We start from the raw sequence: 26,315 nt of genomic DNA on the forward strand, positions 1-26,315 counted from the left end.
CAGTTTTAATAAACCTTTGTTACAAAACCTGTATTTAGTTCAAAGAGGCTTTGGCACAGGAATAAAAGAGCAGGCATTCTGAGGTATGTGCACAGTTAGCCACCCCCCCCCCCGTATGTGCTTTACAGAAATGTTTAGAATGACAAGACATCTAACTGACCTGGGATTTGTGCTTGATATGACAAAAGAGAAACATTGCAGGACTAGAAACACACATCTGCAGAGAGCTTCCAACCATATTTTGATCACCAAAAAACCCCATCAAATTTTGTTAAAGTTCTCATTTTTAAAGCATCTTGTTCTTCTGCCTGTCACATTTATCCTGTATTAACATCATGTTACAAAAAAAAGTTTCTTTTGATATTTTGCTTCTGCACAGCAGATGGAGAGCAAGAGTCCACTGCTGGGAAAACATTTAAGGAAAGTCATTCACCCAGGGCAGTAACTGTTTTTAGATTTCTTACTCCCACAAGTTCATATTCAAGTCAGGTAAACAATACCCCAAGAGCCCAGTTCTTGTACCTTTTGTGTAAAGTCGGATTAACAATGTGAATGGCTATGCAAAGCCCAGGATCCAGAAACATTTCAGGCTTGTATGCATGAAGTAGGATTTTGACTCCTTTTATACAGTTGACCCAATACATATGAAACATTTCAGTTTCAGAAATAGTTACAGGTAGGTAGCCGTGTTGGCCTGCCATAGTCAAAACAAAATAAAAAATAAATTCCTTCCAGTAGCACCTTAGAGACCAACTAAGTTTGTTCTTGGTATGAGCTTTTGTGTGCATGCACAGTATCTGAAGAAGTGTGCATGCACACGAAAGCTCATACCAAGAACAAACTTAGTTGGTCTCTAAGGTGCTACTGGAAGGATTTTTTTAAATTATTATTTAGTTTCAGAAATAGTTTGCTATATTTCATGGGATCAAGGGATCAGCTGCTTCTGCATAGGCACTAGAACTACATTGCAGTGTTCCATGGATCCTGACCACGCACTTCTGTATGATTTAGGAGCAGCTGGTTACTGCAGTGTTTTCACACCTACATGTTTAAAAGAAAGCCAAGCTGGGCTAGATTGTAACCCAAGGAACTGAAATGCGAAACATATTCAGCCAAAGCTCCCGCAGCTAGTCAAGAATGGGCCACAGACAGCCAAGGACATTATGAACACCTTTGTCCATGTGGGAAGTTCAGAAATGCATCAAATACTCACCTTCTAAGTTCTACATGTTTTTAAACTGTGTCTCAAGGGCACCAAATGGCTCAGAGGTAAAAGTATCACAGGACAATGGTCCTGGCTGTAAGGCATTGGTGGTTTACTATGCAGTTTACTGGTACCAGACTCAAATCAGCATCATTTTTTAAAGGCTTCAGTTTTATACCTCCAGTGCTGGAAACTGCCTAAATTCAAGTTAAAAGTTTTCTTTAGAGTTACGTGTGTTCTGTATGAACTCTCAAGATAAGTACAATATTGTGAGACAGAATGCACTCAAAAATATTAAATGGGACGAGTTAAGTGAGAGTGATTCAAAGGACATTTCTAGGGTATACCACGGGGTACAAAACCCTAGAAAAATACATTAGGTGAAAATCCTACTTTATAATAGAGCTGTACAGGTTAGAACTTGACACCAAATTTCCGGCTTTTGTCTTCTCTGTCTTGTCAAATGCTGTATATGCAGGTAAACCAAGCTGGAACTGTGTAATCTTCGAAGTGCTGCAGAATCCAGCTATGTATTGTTATTTTCTTCCTTGATTCCCAACTTTATCTAATATTGTATTCCACTAAGTTCTTGAGATCTTAAGAGTTAGAATTTACATTAATGGCACTTACTTGGGGGGGGGGGGAAGCAGAGTTCTGGGAACCACAGCTACAAAGGTTTGGGGGTTTTGTGATGTTTAGGAATCTAATGTCAAGTCAGAAACCTCAAAAGTTCAGAGATGTTTTAGAAGGGAACCCACAACAAGCAAGTGAAGTAGTCCCAGATCAATCCAGCTTCTTACATATTTAGGCATTTTCTCATTCCCCTCAGGCCAATTATAACACCTCAAATCAGACCTTTCTTGTAATGACCTCTTTGGTGAAGAGTACATGGTAAAAAGCACACCATGGCTGTTTGTTGTTAAAGTAATAGGCAGTAGCTGCAACAACAGATAGGAGATTTTGAAAAGAGATCAGAAGGTCTTAGTGAAATTCTTTTACATCTTCGCCATCTCAGTATTGTATGCTTAACATAGCAGATTTTAAAATATGAGGCGCTCTACTGAGAAATAAATCAATTGTACTTAGAAAAAAGTTTCTTCTCAGTTGAACCAGATAGTTTATGGTGGTGCATAAAATTCTTAAATAATGCAACAATGCTCCTGGTTCAATCTACTGTTTGGAAGGAAATGGAGCAGCCCCAAAAGGATCCAACTCTACTGTCTGCTGCTGCTGGCTTTGTTGAGATGTCACACTCTGCACAACAAATTCTGTGAAAGGAACTGCCCCAAAATCATCTGTTAATTTTATCCCATCACCAGAATGAATGGTACCAAGTAGTGAACTCTGTCTAGATCTACCAGGAACTACTGCGTTATAGTCTCCACAATTATCAGCCAAACCTTGATGCTGTGGAAGAAGCACCAGTTCCGTAGGGTGGAAAGGCTTGGCTCCAAAGGGATCCAGAAGACCATCATCTGCTTGCAGAGGGTTGACTCTGTCCTTGCTATCTGAAAGGGCAATACTTATATTTTCCTTGGAATCAGAGATTGTCAAGAACTCATTACTACTCTGGGAGTCCCGACGGCCAGCTTTTTTGTGCCTGCGGGCTCTTTCTGGTGTGCGGTAACTGGGCTTCAAGGTCTTCTTGGTGCTAGTTGGCGTACCATGGTGGCGCTTTCCATTGTTCTTTGCTACTTCCTGCTTCATGCGTCTCTGGCGAGAGGAGAGTTTCTGCAGATTGCGTTGCTGCTTCACTTTTTGCTGCTGTTGGCTCCCTGCTATCTCCTCAAACGGGATAAGCCCAAACAGGTCCTCTTTACTCTCATCGTTCTTTGGGATGGAATGAGGGAATGGGATACAGCCAAAAGCATCCACACTTTTGGGCGATATGGGAGAAGATTGGTTTTCAGAACCTGAAATCAAATCATCTTGCTGAGATATTTTTCTGCTGAATGGGGCTTTGGTGAAGACATCAAAATCATCCTGATCTTGGTCTAAACCTGGGAGTGTAGCCTGGGGAGAGAAACCTTTGCTACCATTTTGCTTGGGCTCTTGAGAATGAAGAGCAAGGAATGGAACTGCTCCAAAGACATCAAATTCTTGTTTGGGGCTCACCTTGGTTACTGTATTTGGCAATTCGGTCAACACAGGAAATGTTACATTAGGCTCCCTGTTTTCAACACTGCCAGTTCCTTCTCTGTATCTACTACCGGGCATCTCATCCACAGGCCTAGCATGACAAGAATCAGAGTCAGAACTTGGTTTATCATCATCTTCTGCATCTTCATCAGAATCCATCAGAAGAGGATGCTGGCCAAAGTTCTCTGGTTCAGTATCATTGTCATCAATGAAATCTCCATGCTCACCCTGCAAGACCTCATCCTCTTGCTCCTCTTCCTCACTGCTCTTAGGAGATGGAGGATCTGATTCAAAGTCACTCTCTGATTCATCATTTCCTTTTTTCGTGTTTCCTTCTCTCACCTTCTTTACATTTTCATGGTCCCCAATAGCCTGGCTTGACCTCTCATTTTTGGTTGGGCTCCCTACCTTGTTCTCTAGACTGCTGTCTGAGTTATTAATTTCATTTCCTGGGGAACCTGAAAGAATATGCAAGAGAACTTCAATTTCTTCTTAATTTTCCACACTCCGGATAAACATACTGTATACGTTTAACACTGCTACTATACATTGAGATGGACTACATTTCCTTTTTTGATAATGGTGCCAGACTTCACAATAAATGAAGGCAAATGAGAAAAAATTATTTTTCATTGTACAGCATTTGCTGCATTGTGGGATTTGCATATGTATTATGTAATGTGAAGAGGACCCCATTTCAACAACCCTAGGACATGCAAAAATACCTAAGTAAATACCTGCTCTGCTGAATCAAACCAACAGTCCATGAGATGATAGCTAGTTATTATCCCTCCAATAGTGGAAAATCTAATGCCCCTGGGAAACTATCCTATACTGGCAGAGCACGGGCACTCCATTCTTAACTGTTCAGTACCTGAGGAATTTTTTTTTTGGGGGGGGGGAGAGAACTTGCACTCTGATCTCAAGGTTCAAGAACCTTTGTTCTCTACAGTCTCATAAAAATAATTCAAAATAAATCTGCACATGCATTTTATGAAAAAATAGGAATGAGTAGAAACATCAGGTGATTATATCTTCAGGCTATTTCAGGTTTACTCCCGGTGTCAGGTTCTTCTAAGTCAAATTAAAATGTAGATTTCATCTCTTGATGTAGATTTCCCAAAGGAATAGCTGTAATAACAGAAATGTAGATGTCCATGCCATCTAAATCCTGCCATTTTCAACATTTGCGTGGATACTGTACTTGTTTACATGGATGTAATTTTGTAAGATTAAAAAGCTTAATCTTTCCACATGAGTATAGCACAACACTGTTGTTGGAATACCAATTTTCAAATGGCTATCGGTATGAGCATTCTTTTATTCACATGTGGAAACAGAAAACTATTTCTTCCTCCCTTAGGGCAGACAATTTTAAAGATATAGTAAGTTCTTTGTTGATAAGAGATTTGAACCAAGAGCTCATGTAGAGCTTTGTAGGTGCTTCTATTCTTCTGCATACCTTAAAAGGCCCGTCTTATTTTCTTTGAAGCTGGGATAGCTCAGTCGGTAGAGCATGAGACTCTCAATCTCAGGGTTGTGGGTTCGAGCCTCATGTTGGGCAAAGGTTTCCTGCATTGCAGGGGTTAGACTATATTACCCTCATGGTCCATTCCAACTCTATGATTCTACGAACACTGATTTCTAATTTAACTTTATAGGAGCACCACATTCAAAATTATCCTAGGCCCAAGTAAGAGTCCTAGTACAGTAATTCAGCACTACTTCTCTCACAGAATGCTATTTTTAAAACGTTTCCACACACAAGAGGCACTAACCTATTTCAAAATCAATTCAGCTTCTCAGACCAAACAAATCCATATTTCATTTAACATTGTTACATTTGGGCAAATGCTCAAGAGGAGGAAAATCTGAAGTTCACTTTTAAATTAATGTCATGATAATGTTGTAATAAGGTGCTTTAAGATCAACATGTAGAAAAAGATTTGAAGTAATCTCTAAACTGCTGCAATGAACATTTCAAATCTAAATTTATGAAGAGCTGAATAACTCTGTGGCATAACATCTGCTTGTAATGTATTGTGCAGATTACATCTCTTCTAATCAGGTTTGCCTCTTGTATAAGGCTATTGTTCTTCCTTCAAATTCAGTGCAGGTAGAACATCTAATCATAAGATCCCAATCTTCAAAGAATATTTCTGTTCTGATGTTCTTTTTCTAGACATCCGATTATAAGAGGATGAATGGCTTGTAACAACTGGAGTAATTACATGCCTTCTGCTAGTTCATCATTTCAGGGATTGAGAGAAAGCAGAGGCATAACCATTTTAAATCTCCTTCTGAATTGGTAACATACTGCCATCATCATTTCACAACAATTTGCCACATGTCAGCACCAAGGATTACTGAGACACATCAACTAAATCTGCACTGTTTTTTGGCAACAGGCAGAGAGGCAGATGACAAACACGGATGGATTTAGGGGCTGCCTACTGCTCTTTATTTTGAGGGACAGACAAAACCTGGAAATTATGTTTCTGTAAGTCTTTATCAAATACACAACTGGACTTTAAATTTGTCTATAATAAGGAAGTCTCTTGTATTCTATTCATTGATGATGAAATTGATCAAGCAGAAACTGAGAAAATTGTTTCTTTCAGTGATAAGGAACTAGCAAAAGACAAACTGAATTTATAGTCATCTGAAACAGTGAGAATTTTCTTGTCTTGATTCCATTGTTGTAATTTAAATTTTACAAACTGAGGCTAGAGGGTGGCTCTAAATACATGCCTCAATCATTGCACAGCTAGGGGTTATTATGGACTCACAAGCTGTCCACGGAGGCACAGGTTAATTCTGTGTCAAGGGCAGCTGTCTACCAGCTCCATCTAGTATGCCAGCTGGAACCCTACTTGCCTGCCTGCGCAATGTCTCGTCAGAGTGGTGCATGCTCTGGTTATCTCTCGCTTGGACTACTGCAATGCATTCTACATGGGGCTACCTTTGAGCAGCGACTAGGACCATATAACACCAGTTCTAAAGGATCTACACTGGTTCCCAGTAGGTTTCCAAGTACAATTCAAAGTGTTGGTGCTGACCTTTAAAGCCCTATATGGCTTCGGCCCTGTACACCTGAAGGAGCGTTTCCACCCCCATCCTTCAGTCCGGACACTGAGGTCCAGCTCTGAGGCCTTCTGGCAGTTCCCCCACTGCGAGAAGTGAAGTTACTGGGAACCAGGGAGAGGGCCTTCTCGGTAATGGCACCCGCCCTGTGGAACGCGCTCACATCAGATGTCAAACAGATAAAACAACTATAAGACTTTTTAGAAGACATGTGAAGACAGCCCTTCAGGAAAAGTTTTTAGCATTTGATGGGATAGTGACATAATAGCTTAGTAGTCCAGGAAGAACCAGGACAAAATGGAACAAGGCATTGACGACCCATCAGTGTCAGGTGACTCATTTTGTAGTTCTTAATGTACTTTGCTTTGAGTTTGTTATGTTGGTTTGATTTGAATTGAGATTTTGTGATACAGAAACAAATCAAAAGGGTGACATCCAAGACATACTCAATGGATTAAAAACCACTTCAGTTCTTTTCAGTTGAGTGTGACCAACAATTGTCACCCAATAAAGCTCAACCAGTTAAGAGATAAAACTGAATTTAAGTGAAATGCAACTAAATTCTAGCAAAACACAAAAGGAAAGGTTCATTCTAGATAGGAAGGGTGATTTTGCCACCTCCCTAAAAAAAACCAAAAATCTATTTGGATACATGAGAGTCTCTGCACCTAGGGTTCAGTAGGCACTGATGAATCTTTATTTCTGGACTCCAATTAAGTATAGAAATAAGGGCAAGAGTCCAGCAAGTTTCAACTAACTGTGAACGGCATGTGTATCACTTAAAAGGATCTTCCCAATATCCTGAGACACTTTAAAACACATTTCGGAATTATGCAAGGCAGGTGACCAGCACAGAGCTTGTGCAGTTGATCAGCTGTGAATATGCAGTAGAAATATGAAAATACAGAAATACTGTAAGGATTAACACTGCAATGAACATTCCAGTAAGTTTAACAGAGAGGGAAAGCCTTCTAAAATTCAGCATCTGGTGTTAGTTATCAGGCATGTTCTGGATTAGATAAGCAGCAGGAATAGGAAAGATATTGAAGCAAGAATTGATTTCAAGAACGAACCTAATGCACTATCAAGATATATTTAAATGAAAAGCAGTGATGTTACATTATGTAACTTGCCTTGGTGAGAAATGAAAGGTACAGAACCAAAGGGATCTTCTGGAGGATGGTTCTGTGGAACAGAATGTGGCTCCACATTCTTATCTGAGGAAGTTCTCCTCTCCACGAGCCTATCTGCAAGGATAAAAACGAAAACAGAACAAAAAAGTAAAATAAAAATGGCAGTTTTTACGCCAGCTGAAAATAAACAGATGTATTGTATTACCAGCTCTTGAAAAAACTGATGGGCAAAACATCCAAAGACTCTTATTGAAAGCCCCACAGAAATAAAAAGGGAATTATGCACATCCATGTTTCAATAGTTTCAGTGGGGCTTGTCCATAAATTCCTAAAATAGTAATATGGGTAGCCCTGACCTAAAGACTCATGGTAGGCCACACTATTAAAAAAAGCAGGTCTTATAAAAACAGTGACTGACTCAATACTCATCAACTTCCTGCAACCCAGCTAGTGAAGTGAGATAGCAAGTCGCACCGCTACTTCCACCAAGGTTTACATCACACAAATATGGAGCAGCCCGCAGAGAACCAACAGACATTTAGCAAAGAAAAGAAAAAAAGAACAATCAAAATTGCTCAAAAGTCTGAGGTTAAAATTCTATACTTTTCCTTGAATCAGAGGATTTGCCTTTTTGTCGCTGCAGCTCTTCTCTTAGTTCTAGTCTGCTGTTCAACGTAAACTATGAGAAACGTGCAAGTGTTTGAGCATACCCCAGTCAGTGTTTAGATTCCAGCCCATGTATTTTTCAAATATCCCTCTGAAAAAAATCCGTAATTAGCAATTCGGAAAAAGCGTCTTAGCATTCTAAACAAGTTTCCAATTCTGATTCAGATCATATTGGCTTGAAACCGGACTTGCAGAAGTAGAGTAGTTCACACAGTGGCATTTCCCGCTTCCTCACCCTACAGCACAACCTCCAGTGCCCACCCCCATGCCACTTCTGAGCACCTTTCCCCAATTTTGACAAATTGCACACTGCAGTCTGTCAGGTCCCATCCCATGTTATTCTGAAGGATCCCCCAAACCCACAGAGGCTACTTTTCAGAAGGATACATGATGGGGGACAGAGAGGGAAACTTGCCATCTATTCAAGCAAATCTGAATTCAAGCCATAGTCATTAAAGACATTTTCAGCTACTCGCATCAAAATTGTTACATGAAAATAATTAAACAACAGTATAAAAATTGAAAAGGCAACTTTAGAGCAAGTGCACTTTTCCTTGTACATGCCCCAGTTGTCTAGGAATCTTTACTATTTGCTGAATGAAATATAGATGTTTTGAGTATTCACAGAGCCAAGGTCATGTAGTGATGAACGAAGACAACAAAATGTAAATATTTTTAATTAGCATTGTAAGGGACAATACAGGTAAGGTTGTATGTTCAACCTTTTTTAAAAAAAAACACAGTGAATGAAAAATATTCCTTAAGCAATTATTTAAATACGTGGACAGCAAAGCCATGTTTTGGCAAAGCAAAAAGATGCTTAAATTTCCTTAAGTTTTATATTCCTTCTTTTACAAGAGAAAGAAACTCAACAGCCAACCAATTTTTGATACAGGAGTGTTTCTCTTCTACATACATATAAAAATGCTTTTTGAAGAGCATAACTAATTATCATTCTCGGAATACACAAGCGCAACTTACAAACAGGATTGATGGAAACATTCAGTCAGCTTATTATGCTGCGTTGCTAATTATATAAAAGTAATTTGGCCAACTGAGGCTTTTATAAAGGTTCATGTTCTATGCAAACACTAAAAAAATCCATGGGAGAAGATTGGTGTGTTGTCTTAGACCTGCTTCAAGTGTGACCACCAACAAGGGGTGGAGAGGACAGACTAAACACAAAGTTCATGAAGAAATATTTATGTAATGTACATTTCAAGGCTATTATGTGTGCCTTCTTCACACTGTGAGGAACAGTATTTGTTCTAGTGTTAAATAATTGTGTACACTAGTCAAACCACAATTAAAATGTATCCTTCTTCCTCTCAGATCACTAAAACTAGGGGGCAAAACAGAAACTAGAGGTTTTTTCCAATTTGCCAACACTGATCCTGATTTGTCTCACTTCCACACATTACTTAGCTCATTTAGACTGTATTATTGAGTACATATGGTGCAGCAAAAATGCTGAAGTGGTTCTAGCAGCTCCATTTTAAATAACATTCTGTTTATTGATCAGGATCCAAAACAACTACTAAAAGTGAAGCATACAAAAGTTATTACGGCATAAACAATAGAGAGAATCTTCTATTAATTTAGTGGGGAAACTACAATTCCAGATATAACGGTAGTTCATCAGAAACAAGGAAATTTGTGACATTTTATCTGATACATACAAATCAGTACTACACTTTTGTTGCAGTTTTCTCCCACAGTGTAAATGTTATTTCATTAATACTCAGGGTTTGGACATGCTGTTCATCTAACAACTCCAAAGGACACTCGAAAGCCTCTCACTCACACAGCCTTCCAGTTCTACAAGACAAAAATTCTCAGCATGCAATAGAAAACACTGTGAATATATGATTTGTCCACTTCTTTTTTGATCCAGTAACGGTTCAGCTAAATAAAAAAACATTCTTGCAAAGCTGAGGGCTGTCAAGTCTTCTATACTTTCTTCTTTAGTATACTTTAGTTACGTAAGTTAAAGAATATATGGCAACATCAGATGTCAAAACGTAATCAGGATGTCAAGCACAATATGGCAAAATGAGGCAACTGGCAGTTGAGAATGGCCAAGTCTTCAAACTCAGTATTGAGACATTGAAAGGATCAGCTCTAGTCAGCTTATCCGCAGACTTTTAATGCAAATGTGAAGCATCCCCAATCATATTTTTAATATGCCTACCAAAAATCTGCCTACCAAAATTATTGCCCACAGAATGGTTGCACTGAGGACTGGAAACTTCATTTCCTCTAGCTCCAAATATGATGGGGAAATCCCTTTCTGACTTTTTAATGCTTTCCTTTATGTGAAAAAACATTAGAAAATACTAACATAGCAGAAAAATCAACCTTTCTTTGTCTGCATGCTACATAATGACTTGTTGTTGTTGTTGTTGTTGTTGTTGTTATAATTATAATTATTTTATTTTTATTATTATTGAATTTATATACCGCCCTATACCTGGAGGTCTCAGGGTGGTTCATAGAACAAAATGAAAATATAAAACCCTGTCCCCCTCCCCAGTCCAAATAATTTCCTTCCTAATACATTGCAAGGGATCCTCAAGGCTTGTGCTCAGAATAAACCATGACTTTATGACTGAATTACAAGTCTTGTAATTCAAGTGTTACTTTCTAACTTAGGATACCAGAATGCATCACCAACTTCATATACTGTGTCATTTACGTGTGGAGTGATTTGTTTTCTGCCAAATTCAGAATCTTTATCCTGCCCTGTACCTTATACCTTCTCCATAATTCATTTCTGTGAAAATTATGTATGAAGAAAACAAGCAGAGGTGCAAGTGATTGCAAGTAAACACGTTAGCTTTTTGACTTTTAAGAGAGTTTATTCAACTATTGTGTCAAAACAATAAAGCAGCCCTTACATTAAGCCACTCAAAAGACATTACAAAACATTAACATAATGTACTAGGTCATTTCCCCTCTTTCAGTCATTTTCAAAAAGCATTCCAGACTGACAAAAATCTTCTGTTCTAGTGTGCAAGGGAACAATTGCGAAGTGAAGCAATGCAAGCAGCTGACTGGTGTTCTGCATTGTTGTACATCCCATTATTTTCCTTTTTTGAATTTCACACTCAAGAAAAGTAAGTATTCAAGAGATGACCTTAACATTCTTTGTATTAATACAAATGCTAAACAATTAATTTCTATTGCACACATTTTTGTGACAGAAGGACAAGACACACAGCGGGCCTAGTTCTGTCCTGAAACGCTCAGAATGTTTTCTACAACAAGACTGTGTGACCCTGGAACAGAACAGTCTTTGGCACTGCCGGTTGAACCTAAAGAGCTCTTATTTACTGTGAAGCGAAATAAGCCTTCAAGCGTCCCTTACTTGATCTCAGAAGGTCAAATTCCCTGTCCAACAGCTCCTCCTCTGTTAGCTTGGAAAAATTGTCTTCTCCGAACGGGTTCCAGCCAGACATGTCAGGAGGGTTACTGACGTTCTGTTTTGGATAGCTGGAAACAGACTCAGCATCAGAGGCAGATGACCTGTAAAAATTAATTTGAGAAAATTACTTGTGGTGATAATATAATTTAAAATACATTAAATGATACTGAACATGCCAATCATACAAAACGATGAATGTAATCACTTTTGTAATTGTGAGGAAAAAGTATTTCATTCTATAATGATTATTCTATAATGAACAATTAAGTTGTCCCACAGAAATCAGAGCGGCATTCTAAGAATCAGATTGGGGAGGGCTATCATACAGCACATCTTTGTACTCATTACAAACATCAACTGAGGGGGCTTGCCTGTTTGTAGTATAAGGTGTGTCCAACGCTGCACCAACATGAGATGGAAAGGATTTAGAATGGGGTATTAAGGCTGGTGAGAACTCCTGAGGAGAGGCAAGAAATTCAGGAGAATGTTTCGGAGGATGCAACTGCTTCACAAGGGCTTGTTGATGTAGGAGAGCTTGTTGGTACTGCTGCACCTCAAAGAAAGAGGGAGAAAATGTGAACCTTCCGAAAATCATGGTACCTTCAACAAACAATTAAATTTCATTGTGTGCAGAAACATAACTTTTAACATTATCAAAGCTAAATTGAATCAACAACAGAGATGTACTTACCATTACTGACACTAAACAATGGCATCAACAGAGCCATTCTACTGAGGTTAGAGGTAGGGAGTCTGTGGCGGAGGAACTGCCACTTTCTAAACCACACCAGGATTGCAGCAGCCAAAGCAGAAGGTGTGGGCAGTGTGGCTGACATGGATACCCCCTGAGAAGGGAGCTTTGGACACCCCCTCAGAGCACTTCCATTTCTGCCTCAGACCATCAAAGTGGACCTCAAGCACAGACTCCTATGACTGAACAGGTAGCTCCACAACAGCCTAGAGCAGGCATAGCCAAACTCGGCCCTCCGGATGTTTTAGGACTACAACTCCCATCATCCCTGACCACTGGTCCTGTTAGCTAGGGATGAAGGGAGTTGTAGTTTCAAAATATCTGGAGGGCCGAGTTTGCCTATGCCTGGCCTAAAGCCCTTCTCCAAGAAAACATAGGATTGCTCCCTAGGTCCCTCATTAAAATGAATTACTTGGAAGAGTGAGATGAGTTGACAAGTGTGACATAACTAAGCATTTGACATCCATTTGATTTTATATTATGCTAAACATGAAATATGACTTTACTTTCACATGGTGTAAGCACAGTAAAATATTTCAATTCAACATGAGACTGAGGCAATATGGCCAAAACAGTTTTGTTTGTTTGCGAATATGGCAAGAATACTTATATCCCAGAATTCAACACCAGGGGAATTTGTTCTTCACTTAAGTAACTATATACTACAGCTATCAAGTCCATTTTGGAAGAACTAAAATTAGTGGTATTATTTCCAAAGTATACTCTTAAGCAAGGAATGGACTCAAACAAATATGTGAGTGTTTTATTCAAGATCTTCAAAATCTTTGATTTATTCGTTTTTCCAGAAATGAAACGCTTGCTTACATAGTTAAAACATTTCATAAGGCATACATTTTGTTGGTAGATGCCTATTGTTTCATAAGCAAAAAAATACAGGAAAAATAAAATGTAACATAGAAGATCCTCCAGTAACAATAAATATGTTAAAAATTCCTTCCAGTAGTACCTTAGACACCAACTAAGTTTGTTAATGGTATGAGCTTTCGTGTGCATACACACTTCAGGTGTACCTGAAGAAGTGTGCGTGCACATGAAAGCTCATACCAATAACAAACTTAGTTGGTCTCTAAGGTGCTACTGGAAAGATTTTTTTTATTTTGTTTCGACTACAGCAGACCAACACAGCTACCTACCTGTATATAAATATGCTATCTGTACTATACGCCCATCACTGCTTTGTTGCAGTAAGCACCAATGTTTCAGTTAAGAAAACCTGTTAATTTGAATTATGTTTTAACGAGTGTTGTGTAATGTGTTCAGACATTTATACTGTAATGTATTTGAGGTACAAAGATGATCTGATCCGGTGACAGTTAGTTTGCCTGTTGGCTGAATTCTAAATTTACAGCTGTTGGTTATAACTCTCAGCATGCAATTGAGTAAGTATTATAATATTTAGTGTCGCAGGAGGTAGCTATAGGTTTTTGCTATATTCTTTTGAAATAGGTTAATTATATGTTTTAGAAGTATAATGGTTAAGATATTAGTTTATAGAAACTGCTAGAGAATATTAAGGAAATGAAATTCAGATGGGGGGGCAAGGGAAGTCACCCAATAATGTGATGTAAGTTATCTATGTAAGAAGAACATATTGTTTCTTTTTTCTTCTTCTTCTGATGTTATCCTTTTTAAAATCTTACAAAATCAATAAAAAATATTTTTAAAAAGAACTCTCAGTGTGCAAAAGAAGGATAGGTAGTATATAATTTTTATTCGTGGGTGGGTGCAAATTCAGAATTTTCAGTTAGACAGTGTGATTGGCTGGGGCTGGACTAGAGGGTATATATGACTAGGGGCTGGCCAGCAGTTTAATGAAGCTGGGGAGTTGTAGTTGCTGGTGATTGGTGTTTATGGAATCAGTCAGAAGACGACAGCAGAGGAAGAGGACTGGGAAAGAAAGAGAACCTAAAGGATAGGTAGAGTGGATTAGTGGCTGGAGACTTGCTAGAGATAGCTGAAATCACTTGGCTTAGGCTGAAGAGACAAACGGAGAACCTGGATTCAGCTATACAGCTGCAAAAAAACGTTTTAAGTGCAATATACAATGTGACACTAGATGGCGATGGTGAGCCTTATGGAAAATTCCATGTATTTTTGAAACGCTTTTTAAAAAAGCATTTGCAGAACGGTTTTTAAATGTGTGTAGATTCTACGCCAGTTTGCAGTGCTGAGGGAAGAAGTGGGAAGCAGCTTAAAAAGCTGGACTCTGGTTACTAGTAGGAGTATTAGAGGGAAGATTTCCAGGACAATACAAAAAGACAAACCTAAGGGATAGAAAAACAGACAGACTTCTAGTGGAGTCCTCCATTAAAGTATTGGTGAGATTAACTGGGGTGAAGAGAATAAAAGGACAATTTGGCTAAAGAGGGTAGCTGTTTCTTTAAAGCTATCTTAGTTGAATATAAACTGTTGGTAGTTAAAATACCAGTAACATTAACAAATCCTATACTCATTTAAAGATGCAATACCATTTTTAAAGTAACCACATAAACTTGTGCACTTAATAATTTTGTTACAAACAAACAAACCAATACCCTTGTTACCTACAATATCTGTGCCTGGTTTTGTACCATGTCTGTACCACACAATTACCAAGTTATTTGTAAGCTATTGTAGAGTAAAAAATACCCCCCTTTCCCCTTCAGTTTCTATAAAAAGCAGCGAATGTAGTTAAGAAAATATGCCATCAACATAGTCATGCTATTTAAGGTAGTCAATTTTTAAGTGGCTAATTATTACCCTTCTTTATCTGTGTAGTAATATTTATCAGTAATCAAAGTAAACAGAATTTTGTATTCAAAGGTCAACTTACCATGGCTGGATAGGATGGGGAGGGTTGCTGCTGGTAAGCAGAGCGCATCAAAAGCTGCTGTTGAATCATGTGCTGTTGCATTGCTTGTTGATACTGTTTTTGAAAGGGACAAATTTTTATCAGTCATGAATACCAGCTAATCAGGTGATTTTACACAAATAATTGTCCTTGGGGCATGTGCAGCACTTTAAGAAGTTGCACTTAGTAATATTTTACTGTAAATGCTTAATTTTATGTAAGAGAGGAAAAAGTCAGACAAGTCAACCTTTGTTCCAAAATAAGAGCTGGACCATACTGTTCCAACTTCTTATCCTCACTCTCTTCCCACCCAGTGTCCAATATAAACCAGATCAGCATGCCATAAGCAGAGAACGTCTAATAGAAGGGTACTTGCAGAACAAATAGCTCCAAAAATGTAATCCAGCTAAGCTACAAATGAAGTTGAACAGCCAAAGTAACTAGTCTGACATGGCCAGGAAATTCTTCTCCAAGGGCAAAGTGAGCACAACCATCAACTGAATATTAGCAAGTTATATTTATAAAGTTGTACTGATAACAGACGAGGAAAACCTGAAAACTGGTTTGTACTACAGCCAAAACACATTGGTACCTGATGCATGTATGCATCCTGAATCAATTGTTGTTGTTGCTGCTGCTGCTGGTGATGATGATGCAAATGATGCAACTGCTGTAGCCTCCAGTCACCTTGCTGTAGTTGTTGCAGTACTCTATTTTGCTGTGGGGCCTGATTAGTTCCCTGGGACAACATACTCTCTTGGCTATTTCCAGATTTTGAGGCTCCTAGGATATTTTCAATGCACATTATCTGTTCAATGCATTTTTAAAGTCTGAACATGTAAAGCTTCCTAGTAAATTACACATTTAACTTCTCTATTCCAAGATAAAACCACCACAGAAACCCATTTACTTTGTACTGTATTCCTCTACAGAATGCTTTGCAAGTATTTCTTCAGTTAAGTCATTTAAGGCACACACACCCCACCCATGAATCTGTCTCATGGGGACAAATCTCAGCTGTAACTCTGGAGTTAAGTCTCCAGTGATTCTGGCCTTGTTAAGCTGAAATTTCAGCACCACAACAATATGCAAATACAACCACTGGCAATTTAGCATATCTCCTTAAAAAGGTGCATCAATCCCAGTGTTCATTTTCATAATGAATAGGCTACCTGTCAAAAGGACCTTATACTGAGTTTTCCAAAGCAGTAGGCCTATGTCACCACAACTTTGTGTAGCAACTCTTCTCATACCATGATGCAACTGGGCAATTAAGCAAAAGAGGAACTCATAATTGTAGATATACAGGAAACAAAATCCAAAAGGATTCACAAAGGCTTTGCAAAAAGGTGCTATCTAATCTCCAAACTTAATAATGCTTTTCACTCAAATCCACTCCATTAGTTTGAAGAGTTACCTTTTTGTCCATTGTTGAAATCACTAGGGACTGGCACTTTGACTGGTGTTGCTGAGCTCTGAATTGTTAGTACACTAGAAGTGGCAGTGCTTGTATTGGCCTTTGGTCTTTGTCGTGGTGCTATTGAGGTTTCTGTTGGTCCAATGGCATCTGTTATTCTAGAATGAAAGAGATTCTAGAAATTTCTGAACTTCAAAAAGAAGGGTATAGTTAAGATTAGAAGCATATCTTCTGCACTGTCATTTATACAAAAATAACTTTTTCCATATACAGTGGTACCTCGGGTTAAGAACTTAATTCATTCTGGAGGTCCGTTCTTAACCTGAAACTGTTCTTAACCTGAAGCATCACTTTAGCTAATGGGGCCCCCCGCTGCCGCTGCGCCACCAGAGCACAATTTCTGTTGTTATCCTGAAGCAAAGTTCTTAACCTGAAGCGTTATTTCTGGGTTAGTGGAGCCTGTAAACTGAAGCGTATGTAACCTGAGGTACCACTGTATTCTCTCAATGGGCACAATTACCACAAGAAGGGTCTTGAAAAATATTCTCCTTTCCAGGAAGCAACAGCTTGATTTGGCATTCTTCCATGTGCCATTCAACACATCTTTATGGTGTGTATTCAGTAAATTTAACTAACAAGTGTACACTCAAGTATGAAAATACTCCTATCCACAAAATGAAGTGCTCTAATGAATTTCCCTCTCATTTCATTCCAGTCTCTGCTTCTGCTCAATCTGCCACTTTCCTCAATGTGTCCTGTCTTCCTCTTGCACACATAGCCCATAACCAGCACAAGTTATTTGACTGCAATACACGACTAACACATGAGGGATCTAGAGTGCCAAATTTATTTCAGGTAGTCAATAACTCAGTGTTGACTTGAGACTTCTGTTGTACTTACAGATCTCTGAAATTGGATCAGTCTGCAACCATTACCTGTACATAAGGTCATTTATAAGGTTTCTTCAGTAATAACTCTATCACTGGATTCAAAACAGCTCTTAACCAGTGTTAACTGAATTACTACACTCCAGTGGCTTGAATCCTAACTTTCCTTCTAGAAACGGAATTAACTTTCATTAATTTCCCCTTCCCTCTGCAGATCCTTGCATGCGGACATACACACACACACACACGTTTGCACTGAGGGTTGAGAGACCCTTCCGAATGCTGCTGGACATTGTGCAGGGAGGAGGTGGATTGAAGTTGACAGAAACTGCTCCCTCCCTTATGTCAACGGAGGAGCAATTTAAGATCCATCCCAGTTTTCTCCTTTCTGCAAAGCAATATTCCACTGAGAACAGGTAAATGAGTCATTGAAAGCAGTTCTTTGTTGAAACTCCACATAAGACATAGAGACAGTAGTATTATGAATTTGTGCAACTTCTCACTCTTCTTGTGCAATGTGTGATCAAAGTTGTGCATTTTACTACTGAAGACCTGTGCAAGCACGTTTTGTTCAAGTAGATTAAGAATGGTGTGTGTATGTACCTTACACCAGGGGTCCCCAAACTAAGGCCCCGGGGCCAGATGCGGCCCTATCGCCTTCTAAATGCGGCCCGCAGACAGTCTGGGAATCAGCATGTTTTTACATGAGTAGAATGTGTGCTTTTATTTAAAATGCATCTCTGGGTTATTTGTGGGGCATAGGAATTTGTTCATTCCCCCCCCCCAAAAAAAAAATATAGTCCGGCCCCCCCACAAGCTCTGAGGGACAATGGATCGGCTCCCTGCTCAAAATGTTTGCTGACCCCTGCCTTACACTGTCACAATCTCCATTCTCTTATAGTGGGAGTAATCAATCAATCACTTGCACTAGTGGCCCCCATCAATGCCCCCAGATGCATTTTCCTATTTCAAAAAAAGTCTCTAGTCCTCCAAGAAAGAGAGTTATGATGCAAAATGTGCAGAAACCATTTTCTGGTCAATGGATCCACTTGCTATTTAAATAGCAGGCAGCTATTTGAGAGGCTTTTAAAGAATATGTGTACTGGGGTAAAGGAATAAACAAATGAAATGTCTGTCACTTGTTTTGTTGCCTGCTGACCATGTGGAGCAGGTAGCTGCTTGAATCACTTTTTGAAAATGTGGTATGTGGAAGAAACATGCAAATCTTCCAATTGCTGCTGTAGTTTATTGCCTACATGCACATGGAGCAGCAAAGCTGCTTGAGAGGGGCCTTAGTTGATTTTGGGGGAGGAGGAGGGTATGGAAAGCCTTTCCTGTCTTTTTTCCATGCCCTACAGCAGGCATTGTTTCAAATGGTTTTTGTGGGTGGGAACCCAGGCATCATATGGATGATGGTGATAATACTTAATCATATCCGTTGTTGTTGTTGTTTAGGGGTCCCATTTCAGAAGCACCATTATTATCATCAACTTTTCCTCCTGTCTGGCTCATAGCAAAGATTGATCCCAAGCTGTTTGGGGAGGACAGAGCACAGTGGGAATGCAGAATCACTGTGTGGTTTTCAACTAAATTTTACTCTGAGTAGACTCACGGAATACTGTAGAGCTAAGTTAGGTTCGATGTGTCCACTAAGTGTAAATGTTAGTTGACTCCCACCCACTATTATGATCCCCTCATACACCTGTAATTTTGAGAAGTTTGTGGATGACATTCAACCTCAACAATCACACCAGTCTAGCCAGTATTTTTCCACTACTATTCTGGTGAGTTTATGTATTTGCCTTGTATTTATATTATTTTCTATTTCATAAAGATACTGTAGTAAGAATACTTGCTAGCCAACATTAGGTATCTCTTTTTGTTTGTGACTATGCATGTGCACAGCTGGTCTTGAACACTTCCAAGATTATTCCTGAATTCAGTTATCCTTTATATTTTGGTACTAGTCTACAGCAGCACAGCAACAAAAGACAACCTAACAAGCAAGGCTTAACAATGTCTGAAAAAGGAAAAATGTTTTCAAACAATTTTTGTTAGGGGAGGAAAAATAGATTTTACCATATTAAAGTGCAATGTTTTTATGCAAAAAGTGCATAAAACTGCCGTACTCACCGAGCTTTTATTTGGCTTTTCTTAGCAGCAGCCTCACTAGCTGTCAGGGGCTCAGGAAGTGTTGAAGGGAGAGGAGAATTCTTGGGGAAATAAATTAACCACGTTATTAGATTTCTGAAAGTAAAATAAGTAGCAAGTTCCAAAATAAGTAGTACCAGTAGCAAATAATTATGTCTATCAATATCGAGCTCAATTCTCTGACTGCCAGTCCTTTTATACCCGGCACATTGCCATTCATGAACAAGAAGAAACCCCCAAGGTTTGTGGAAGTACAAAAAACGTTTTAAAAAATCCAAGAGGATACCCCAAAACAGTGTGAGAACTGAGAATGCTCAGTGGCCTTGAAATACTGGCTTACTGTTGGGAAGAGGCAAAATGGTAAACTGTGCAGTGGGGAGAGACAGAATTGAGTATCTTACAGGGGGATATGCCTAGGTGGGTCCAGGGAGTGGTTAATGCTTCACCGGGAGTGGGGGTGGGGAGAGAAAGCTACATTCCCTGAAGCCACCATTTTAAAATTTAGAGGTGTTTTCATAATGAATTCCTTAATTATGGAGGAATATGACATTTTAAATGTTTTTGGAAGGGTGATACTTTTTATTATTATGTTACAGGTTTTGTGTTTTTATGTTGTAAACTGCCCTGTGATCTTTGGATGAAGGGCAGTATATAAATTTATTAAATAATAATAAGTAAATAATATTTTTGATATCTACTTAGTAAAAAGCTGACACTGGTATGCCAAGAAATACAAACCATAGTCTGGAATCAATTAAGCTTTAAGACCAAGGCTTTTGCAACTCCCTTTAGCTTCAGAAGCTTTCTATGTCACCTAGGAGCAAGAGGGCTACTGGGATTTTTTGTGGGAATGGGGAGAATGAATTCAAAAGCTTTGCTGCACCTGCAGAGTTCATCATGCAGTAGGCTAAATTGTGTCTATAGCAACATTCTGTTTTACTATGTCCTTGAATTCTGAATAGATGGGGGGGGGGAACCAACCCAATTGCATTAACTGACTGAATTAACAATCCTGACATCTCCAAGAGGAAAGCTCAAAAAAGAGAAAGTGCCCAGACAATCCAACAATTTTATATTGCATTTGATATGAAAAAAATCCACTGGTTAATGTCATTTACTTTTCAAAGCAGGCACAGTGTTTTTTCTGAATTACCATGAAGGCAATGTTTTGAAAAATTATCAAATTTAGAGCCACTTGGTAAGGGGGGGGGAGGAGTTCCCATTTAAAAAAAAAGTCAAAAAGCTAGTGCCATTCCTTTTACTAACCTTAAAAATATTAGCATTATGTAAGATCTACTTACATTGATATTGGATATTGGACAGTCCTTTTTGGCAAGTTTAAAGGCAAAGTAAGAAACTTGAAAGATATCAGGTCTCTGTTCTTGATCTGGTTCAAGCATATACCCTGTAGATTACAGCAGATTAAAAGATTATCAGCAAGAAAGAAGCCTAGATTTAGCAAAGTAGGATAAAAGTGAATCAAACAGATTTTTTAGTGCAGCTTTCATTGTTTCTAAGGACAGACAGGTACCACACAACCAGTTTTTTTGTGGTAGGCAGGGGGATAAAACCATGCCTTAAAATTAGTTGCTGGAGAACAATGTGAAACAGCTGCTGCTGTCCATATTCTGCTTGTGGGCTTCCCGAAGACATATATTGCCTACTGTGGGAAACCGAATGCTCAAACAAGATTCAGCAGGCCTCTTATTTTCATCTGCCAGGTCCTAAAACTAATTGGGCACCATACAATCTAGAAAAAACTGCCTTCTCTATTATGATGCATTATATAAAGTAAAATATACAGACACCATTCTTCTCATTTTTTTGAGAAATTAGCACATATCACCCTTTTCAGTGTATTACTTTGCCCACATGCCCCCCAGAAAAAATCCTATAGCAGTTCATGTGTGAGAGAGGGATGCACTTGGAAGATGCATTTGGGGTGGGGAAGGTGAAAGTGAGAGAGAGATTATGAATATGTGGTATGTGAAATAGAGAGAGAGAGATGCGCTTGGGCAGAGACAAAGAGATGTATATGTGAAATGGGTATGTATGAGAGAAAGAGATGCATGCGTGTAAGTGCACAGTAAGTACCGTATGTATGTGTGTGCAGGAGAGTGAGTGTGGTGTGGCAACCTTGTATATTTTTCATAGTACTGGTAAATGCTCTGTTTATTAGACAGCAACACCATCATTGTGTTCGTGAGTGTGTGCGTGTTTGTGAGAGTGAGAGACTGCATTATTGCATAACCGCCACAATCAAGACCAACAGGACATCGCTGACTCTCCATGGCAAACCTGAACTAGTCCCAGGCTGGAATGGGCAAAGAAAAGTAGTAATAACTGTGCTGTGTCCAGTGCTTTTTTTTCTAAAAAAAAAATATGTTTAGGGTATTCTCATTTTCCTACTCATATTGAAATACTGCCCCTCAATGAGGCCAAACTTAGATTCACAAAATGCTTAGGAGTATGCATACCTCTGCGTACCACCAGAAAAAAGCACTGGCTGTGTCTAATTCAATGTTATGCCACACATCCCACAGCTGCCATGTTGTGTTATGCCATGAAAGCCAATTTCTGACTAGTATCCATGGCACATTTTCTAAATGTGCCTGGCTAGGTAAATTGGGTTGGAAATCCCAAATATATACCTTTGATTATATTAGAACCTTGCGTGTGTGTTTTTTTAAACAGATTTTATGCATTAACATTTGGAGGAGGCCTATTTTCCCTTCTTAATTTTCTCATCAATTTATATTTTTTTCCATTTTAAGGCTATGGTTAAGATTTTGTTTTTGTGGCACTGGGGCTTGGATCCTAGCATTACTCCAATAAGCAGGAGTATCCTAAACAGAGTTCTTCTCATGAAGAAGCCTCTGGTGGAAAGGAAGAAACACTTCTACCAATTTCCCCTTCAACCTCTTCTGGAAAGAACCTTCCAGAACCGTGTGAGAGATGGTGCTGGGAGGAGGACAGCGATAATCAAAGCCAACTCCTCACTGTCCATCAGGAGAACCCTCTGCCAACACAAAAAGTTTCCGTAGATGAAAAAGGCCTTTGTTTGCAGAAGGCAAAATTTAGATCTGACCCAATATATCCTTTAGTGTTTGTTGAGGCACTTCTGGATTGAATCGTTATTGAATATGTATTTTGTTATGCAATAATGTATGCAACATGTATTATGTATATTGCTTTCAAAGTACTGAGCAGAAAATAAAATGAAACGAACACTCAAAAAGGCCTGGGGAGGGATTGCCCTTTTATCTTAATATCGGTATGATCGTATACTTGAAAGCAAACATACATTATTTCCACAGATGTACTCAGCAAAGTTCTATGCAATGAAATCTTCAATCAGCAAGATAATTCACTTTTGGTTTAGCACCCCATCAAAGATTAAAGTATTTCACAGACAATGTAATTTGAAAGTTGCCTCAGTTACTTACTTATCAGACAATGTATACCATGGGAGTAACGTGAATTGTCTGGGATGGTAAAGCTTCCATCACAAATGGCAACCTGACTCTCACCAAAGGGAAGTGTGAAGAAACAAAGCTTATATAGCAAGCAACCAAGAGCCTATGAAGTGAAACAGCAGGTGAAACACAGTTATTGGGGGAAATCACCAAATACCAAGACTGTTTAAGCAGCATTTGACCATTAACAATTTAACTGTAAAACTTAACACTTCAGTGATAATAGAAGTATCACAGCTTCCAAACTAATTAATGAGAGGTGTTTCAGTTTTCTAAATGAATGCAAGAACAGCAAAACTCTTAAAATGCTTTTGTTAATCTGATCATCTCAGCACTTGTGTTTGTTTGTTTGTTTGTTTGTTTATAAACGTATTTATATACTTTTGACATTGCTGCACATCAATCATAAGATTTACACAGATTTATTAAGCAGAAATTTGGTAGTGTTGCTCACTCATTACAAAAAGCTTTGCTAAGAGCATCTCTTGCGGCTGCTGGCACACAGTCAAGCTTCATAGAGATGGTAAACTGCTCAACCTTTTGAGCTACAAAATATACAGTAGAATTGCTAATGCTTTCATTTAAAGCACTTTACAAAAAATTGAATCCTAATGTTTTGTTTCCATGATTCAGCACAAAGAAACAAGTATAATGATTTATTAAATGGGATTATGTATTTTACCCTATATTTGACTGAACAAACATTCGTATATGCAAGCCATTTCAGTTTTTATTCATAAAGCTTTTATCTAAATACTATGCTTAATAAAGAAACATTTTGTGGGGAAAATGCAATAAATTCTATACTATTCAACAACAGCAAAATTATTCAGTTTTCTTACCCAGATATCTGCCTTGGTAGTAATTGGTTTCCCTCCATAAAGATTAATCATTTCAGGAGCTCTGTATGATAACGTAGTATACCTAAGAACATATAATTGGATAATTAAAGGTGAACACAAAAATATAGACTTGTTTTGAATTTTCAGACTGTGCATTACTGCACTAAGATTGGGGCAATGCAATTCAGCAATATGGGCAAAAGAGTAACAATTCTTTGACGTATCAACATATGATGAGAGCACTTTTATTATTATCCTGAAAGTATCCTCAAAATGTAACAAAATTATGAACTTATAAAGTCAATAGGGTTGCTTTTTCTTTCTACTTGCCCTTTTTTCATGCCGTTACCATTTTGAAATCAGATTTTCAAACTGACCTCTGCAGCCTAGAGGGCAAGTGCTTTCTCATTCTTTTTTTAATAAAATGAAAGCTGCAACAGCAGCCATGGGTAACAAAAAGAAAAAGAAAAAAAGTATCTTAGAGGCCCAATGGCACTTGAATGCAATTTTTTATAATTACGTTATTATAGGTCTTTGAATGCACTGATTTGAAACAGTAAATTTGAAACTGGGAATTCAAACCACAATTATAACATACTATCGAAAAAGTGCACTATAATCACAGAACGTATACAAATTGGTGTTCTAAATAGCAAAGAACTGATCTAATCCCTATTCATGGACTGACCCTTGGAATGAGAGACCATGAAAAGGATTACCATAACAGTACATGCATGGGAGAAAGGAACAGAAAATCATGCATCTAGCACTCAAGAGAGAGATTAATGTATTTATACTTCTTTAAAAGACATTGATACAAGCTCATATCCAGATGTAGATATATATCCATGTGGTAAACTGGATCTTTTGCCATATTATGATGTTTACCTTCTAAAACATCTAAAACCTATGCATATGTAGAACCACACTTTGAAGTTGCCATGCAGGGGCTTCTATTGTTATTAAACAGATAATTCTAGGATTGTCAGAATACTGATGTTTAAAAAGCTGCCCTAAGAAATTGAACTTACTTTTTAATTTCTTCTTCAACTACATTAACTCCATCTTTCTGAGAATTAAGGAATTTATTAGTGGCACTGCCAAAGTCACAGAGGACATAGTTTCCACTGTCATTCAACAAAAGGTTCTCAACCTTAGAAAGAAAGAAAAAAGCATACACATATAAAATGGAAGGCATTCCTAATTTTTAACCAGTCACTTGTCATTTAATGTCTTAATCTGGCAGGTCAGTAGCACTTTAAAGTGTTCATACTTCAGCACCAATACTGAAGGACCAAGTTTAAATACTCTAAAGCAGCCTTACTCAACTTTGGATCCCAGTATGTTGTTGGACTACAAGTCCCATCATCCCTAGTGAGAAGGGCCATTAGTCAGGAATGATGGGACTTGCATAGCTGTCAACCCTCCCTGCTGTTTCCCAATGCTATAATAAGGGAATTTCCCGCAAAAAAGGGGAAAGGTTGACAGCTATGGATTTGTAGTCCAAGATCTTGGGAACCAAGGTTGCTCTAAAGAAAAAAAAGTATTGCCAAATGCATGTAAGCTTTAGATCCAATTGTTAAAGGGTGCTAACCAAATGAAGAAGCTAAGCACAGCATGTTACACTGCCATGTTTTGTTCAGATTGATACTATCATTCAACAATGGCAAACCTTCAATTACGAACACATTATTGGTGGTTATTCATATGGTGTAGCAAAGTTTGATACCCTCTAAACTAGGGGTGGATAACTTATGATCCTCCAAAAGTTGCTGAACAACTCCTACTGTCCCTGAACACTGAACATACCAAGTGGAACTGAGAGATGGAATCCAACTCCACCTGGAAGCTACAGGTTTCTCGTACCTGATCCAAAAGTAATAATCCACTCATCCTCCTGCTATTTTTCCATGCCCATACATCCCTTGCAAAAATTTAGGCAGTCTGTTCTCAGACCTTAAAAGGCTAGCAGAAGAGCTCTTTCTCCTGGCCTTGAAGGTCATTAGCCCTTTAAAGCCAGAATGAAAAGTACAGATATACAGCTCCCACAAAGTTGCCATTTCCTAGCTGAGTAGCACCAAAAGGTTCTCTGCACTGCCTCTTTCAACTTTAAAGGACCTTTGCAATCTTCAAATATTTGAGTGAAGAGCTCTTCCCAGGTTGAGCAAAATTTCAACCCCCTATCCCCATTCCTAATCCAAAGAAAAGGAAATCTAAGGATGTTGCACATGATCTCCTAAGCGATGCACTTCAATTTGCTATTAATACCAAAGTATATCTTATTTCAATC

The 26,315-nt window shown here is 38.5% G+C and overlaps 1 protein-coding gene and 1 non-coding gene across 4 annotated transcripts in view; one reads left to right on the forward strand and one right to left on the reverse strand.

Annotated features, from left to right (window-relative positions):
- Positions 1-1,844: 1,844 nt before the first annotated feature.
- BMP2K (BMP2 inducible kinase) overlaps positions 1,845-26,315 on the reverse strand; it is a 40,122-nt gene continuing 15,651 nt past the window's right edge. Inside the window, exons 5-16 of one of the 3 annotated variants that reach the window (XM_033160841.1) lie at positions 25,057-25,178; positions 24,026-24,107; positions 23,154-23,286; positions 21,009-21,112; positions 19,690-19,769; positions 16,670-16,827; positions 15,845-16,035; positions 15,235-15,327; positions 12,022-12,194; positions 11,594-11,751; positions 7,561-7,674; positions 1,845-3,801 (exon numbers count right to left, since the gene is read on the reverse strand). In XM_033160841.1, the coding sequence (XP_033016732.1) occupies positions 2,375-3,801; positions 7,561-7,674; positions 11,594-11,751; positions 12,022-12,194; positions 15,235-15,327; positions 15,845-16,035; positions 16,670-16,827; positions 19,690-19,769; positions 21,009-21,112; positions 23,154-23,286; positions 24,026-24,107; positions 25,057-25,178 (2,835 nt within the window). In that variant the 3' untranslated portion in view covers positions 1,845-2,374. Of the gene's footprint in view, positions 3,802-7,560; positions 7,675-11,593; positions 11,752-12,021; positions 12,204-15,234; positions 15,328-15,844; positions 16,036-16,669; positions 16,828-19,689; positions 19,770-21,008; positions 21,113-23,153; positions 23,287-24,025; positions 24,108-25,056; positions 25,179-26,315 lie in introns of all 3 variants that reach the window. The other 2 variants (XM_033160839.1, XM_033160840.1) reach the window with 2 other exon arrangements.
- TRNAE-CUC lies at positions 4,835-4,907 on the forward strand. Its single transcript has one exon. It is a non-coding gene; the product is annotated as a tRNA-Glu (tRNA).

This window comes from Lacerta agilis, chromosome 9 (assembly GCF_009819535.1).
Source record: "Lacerta agilis isolate rLacAgi1 chromosome 9, rLacAgi1.pri, whole genome shotgun sequence".
Lineage (NCBI taxonomy): Eukaryota > Metazoa > Chordata > Lepidosauria > Squamata > Lacertidae > Lacerta > Lacerta agilis.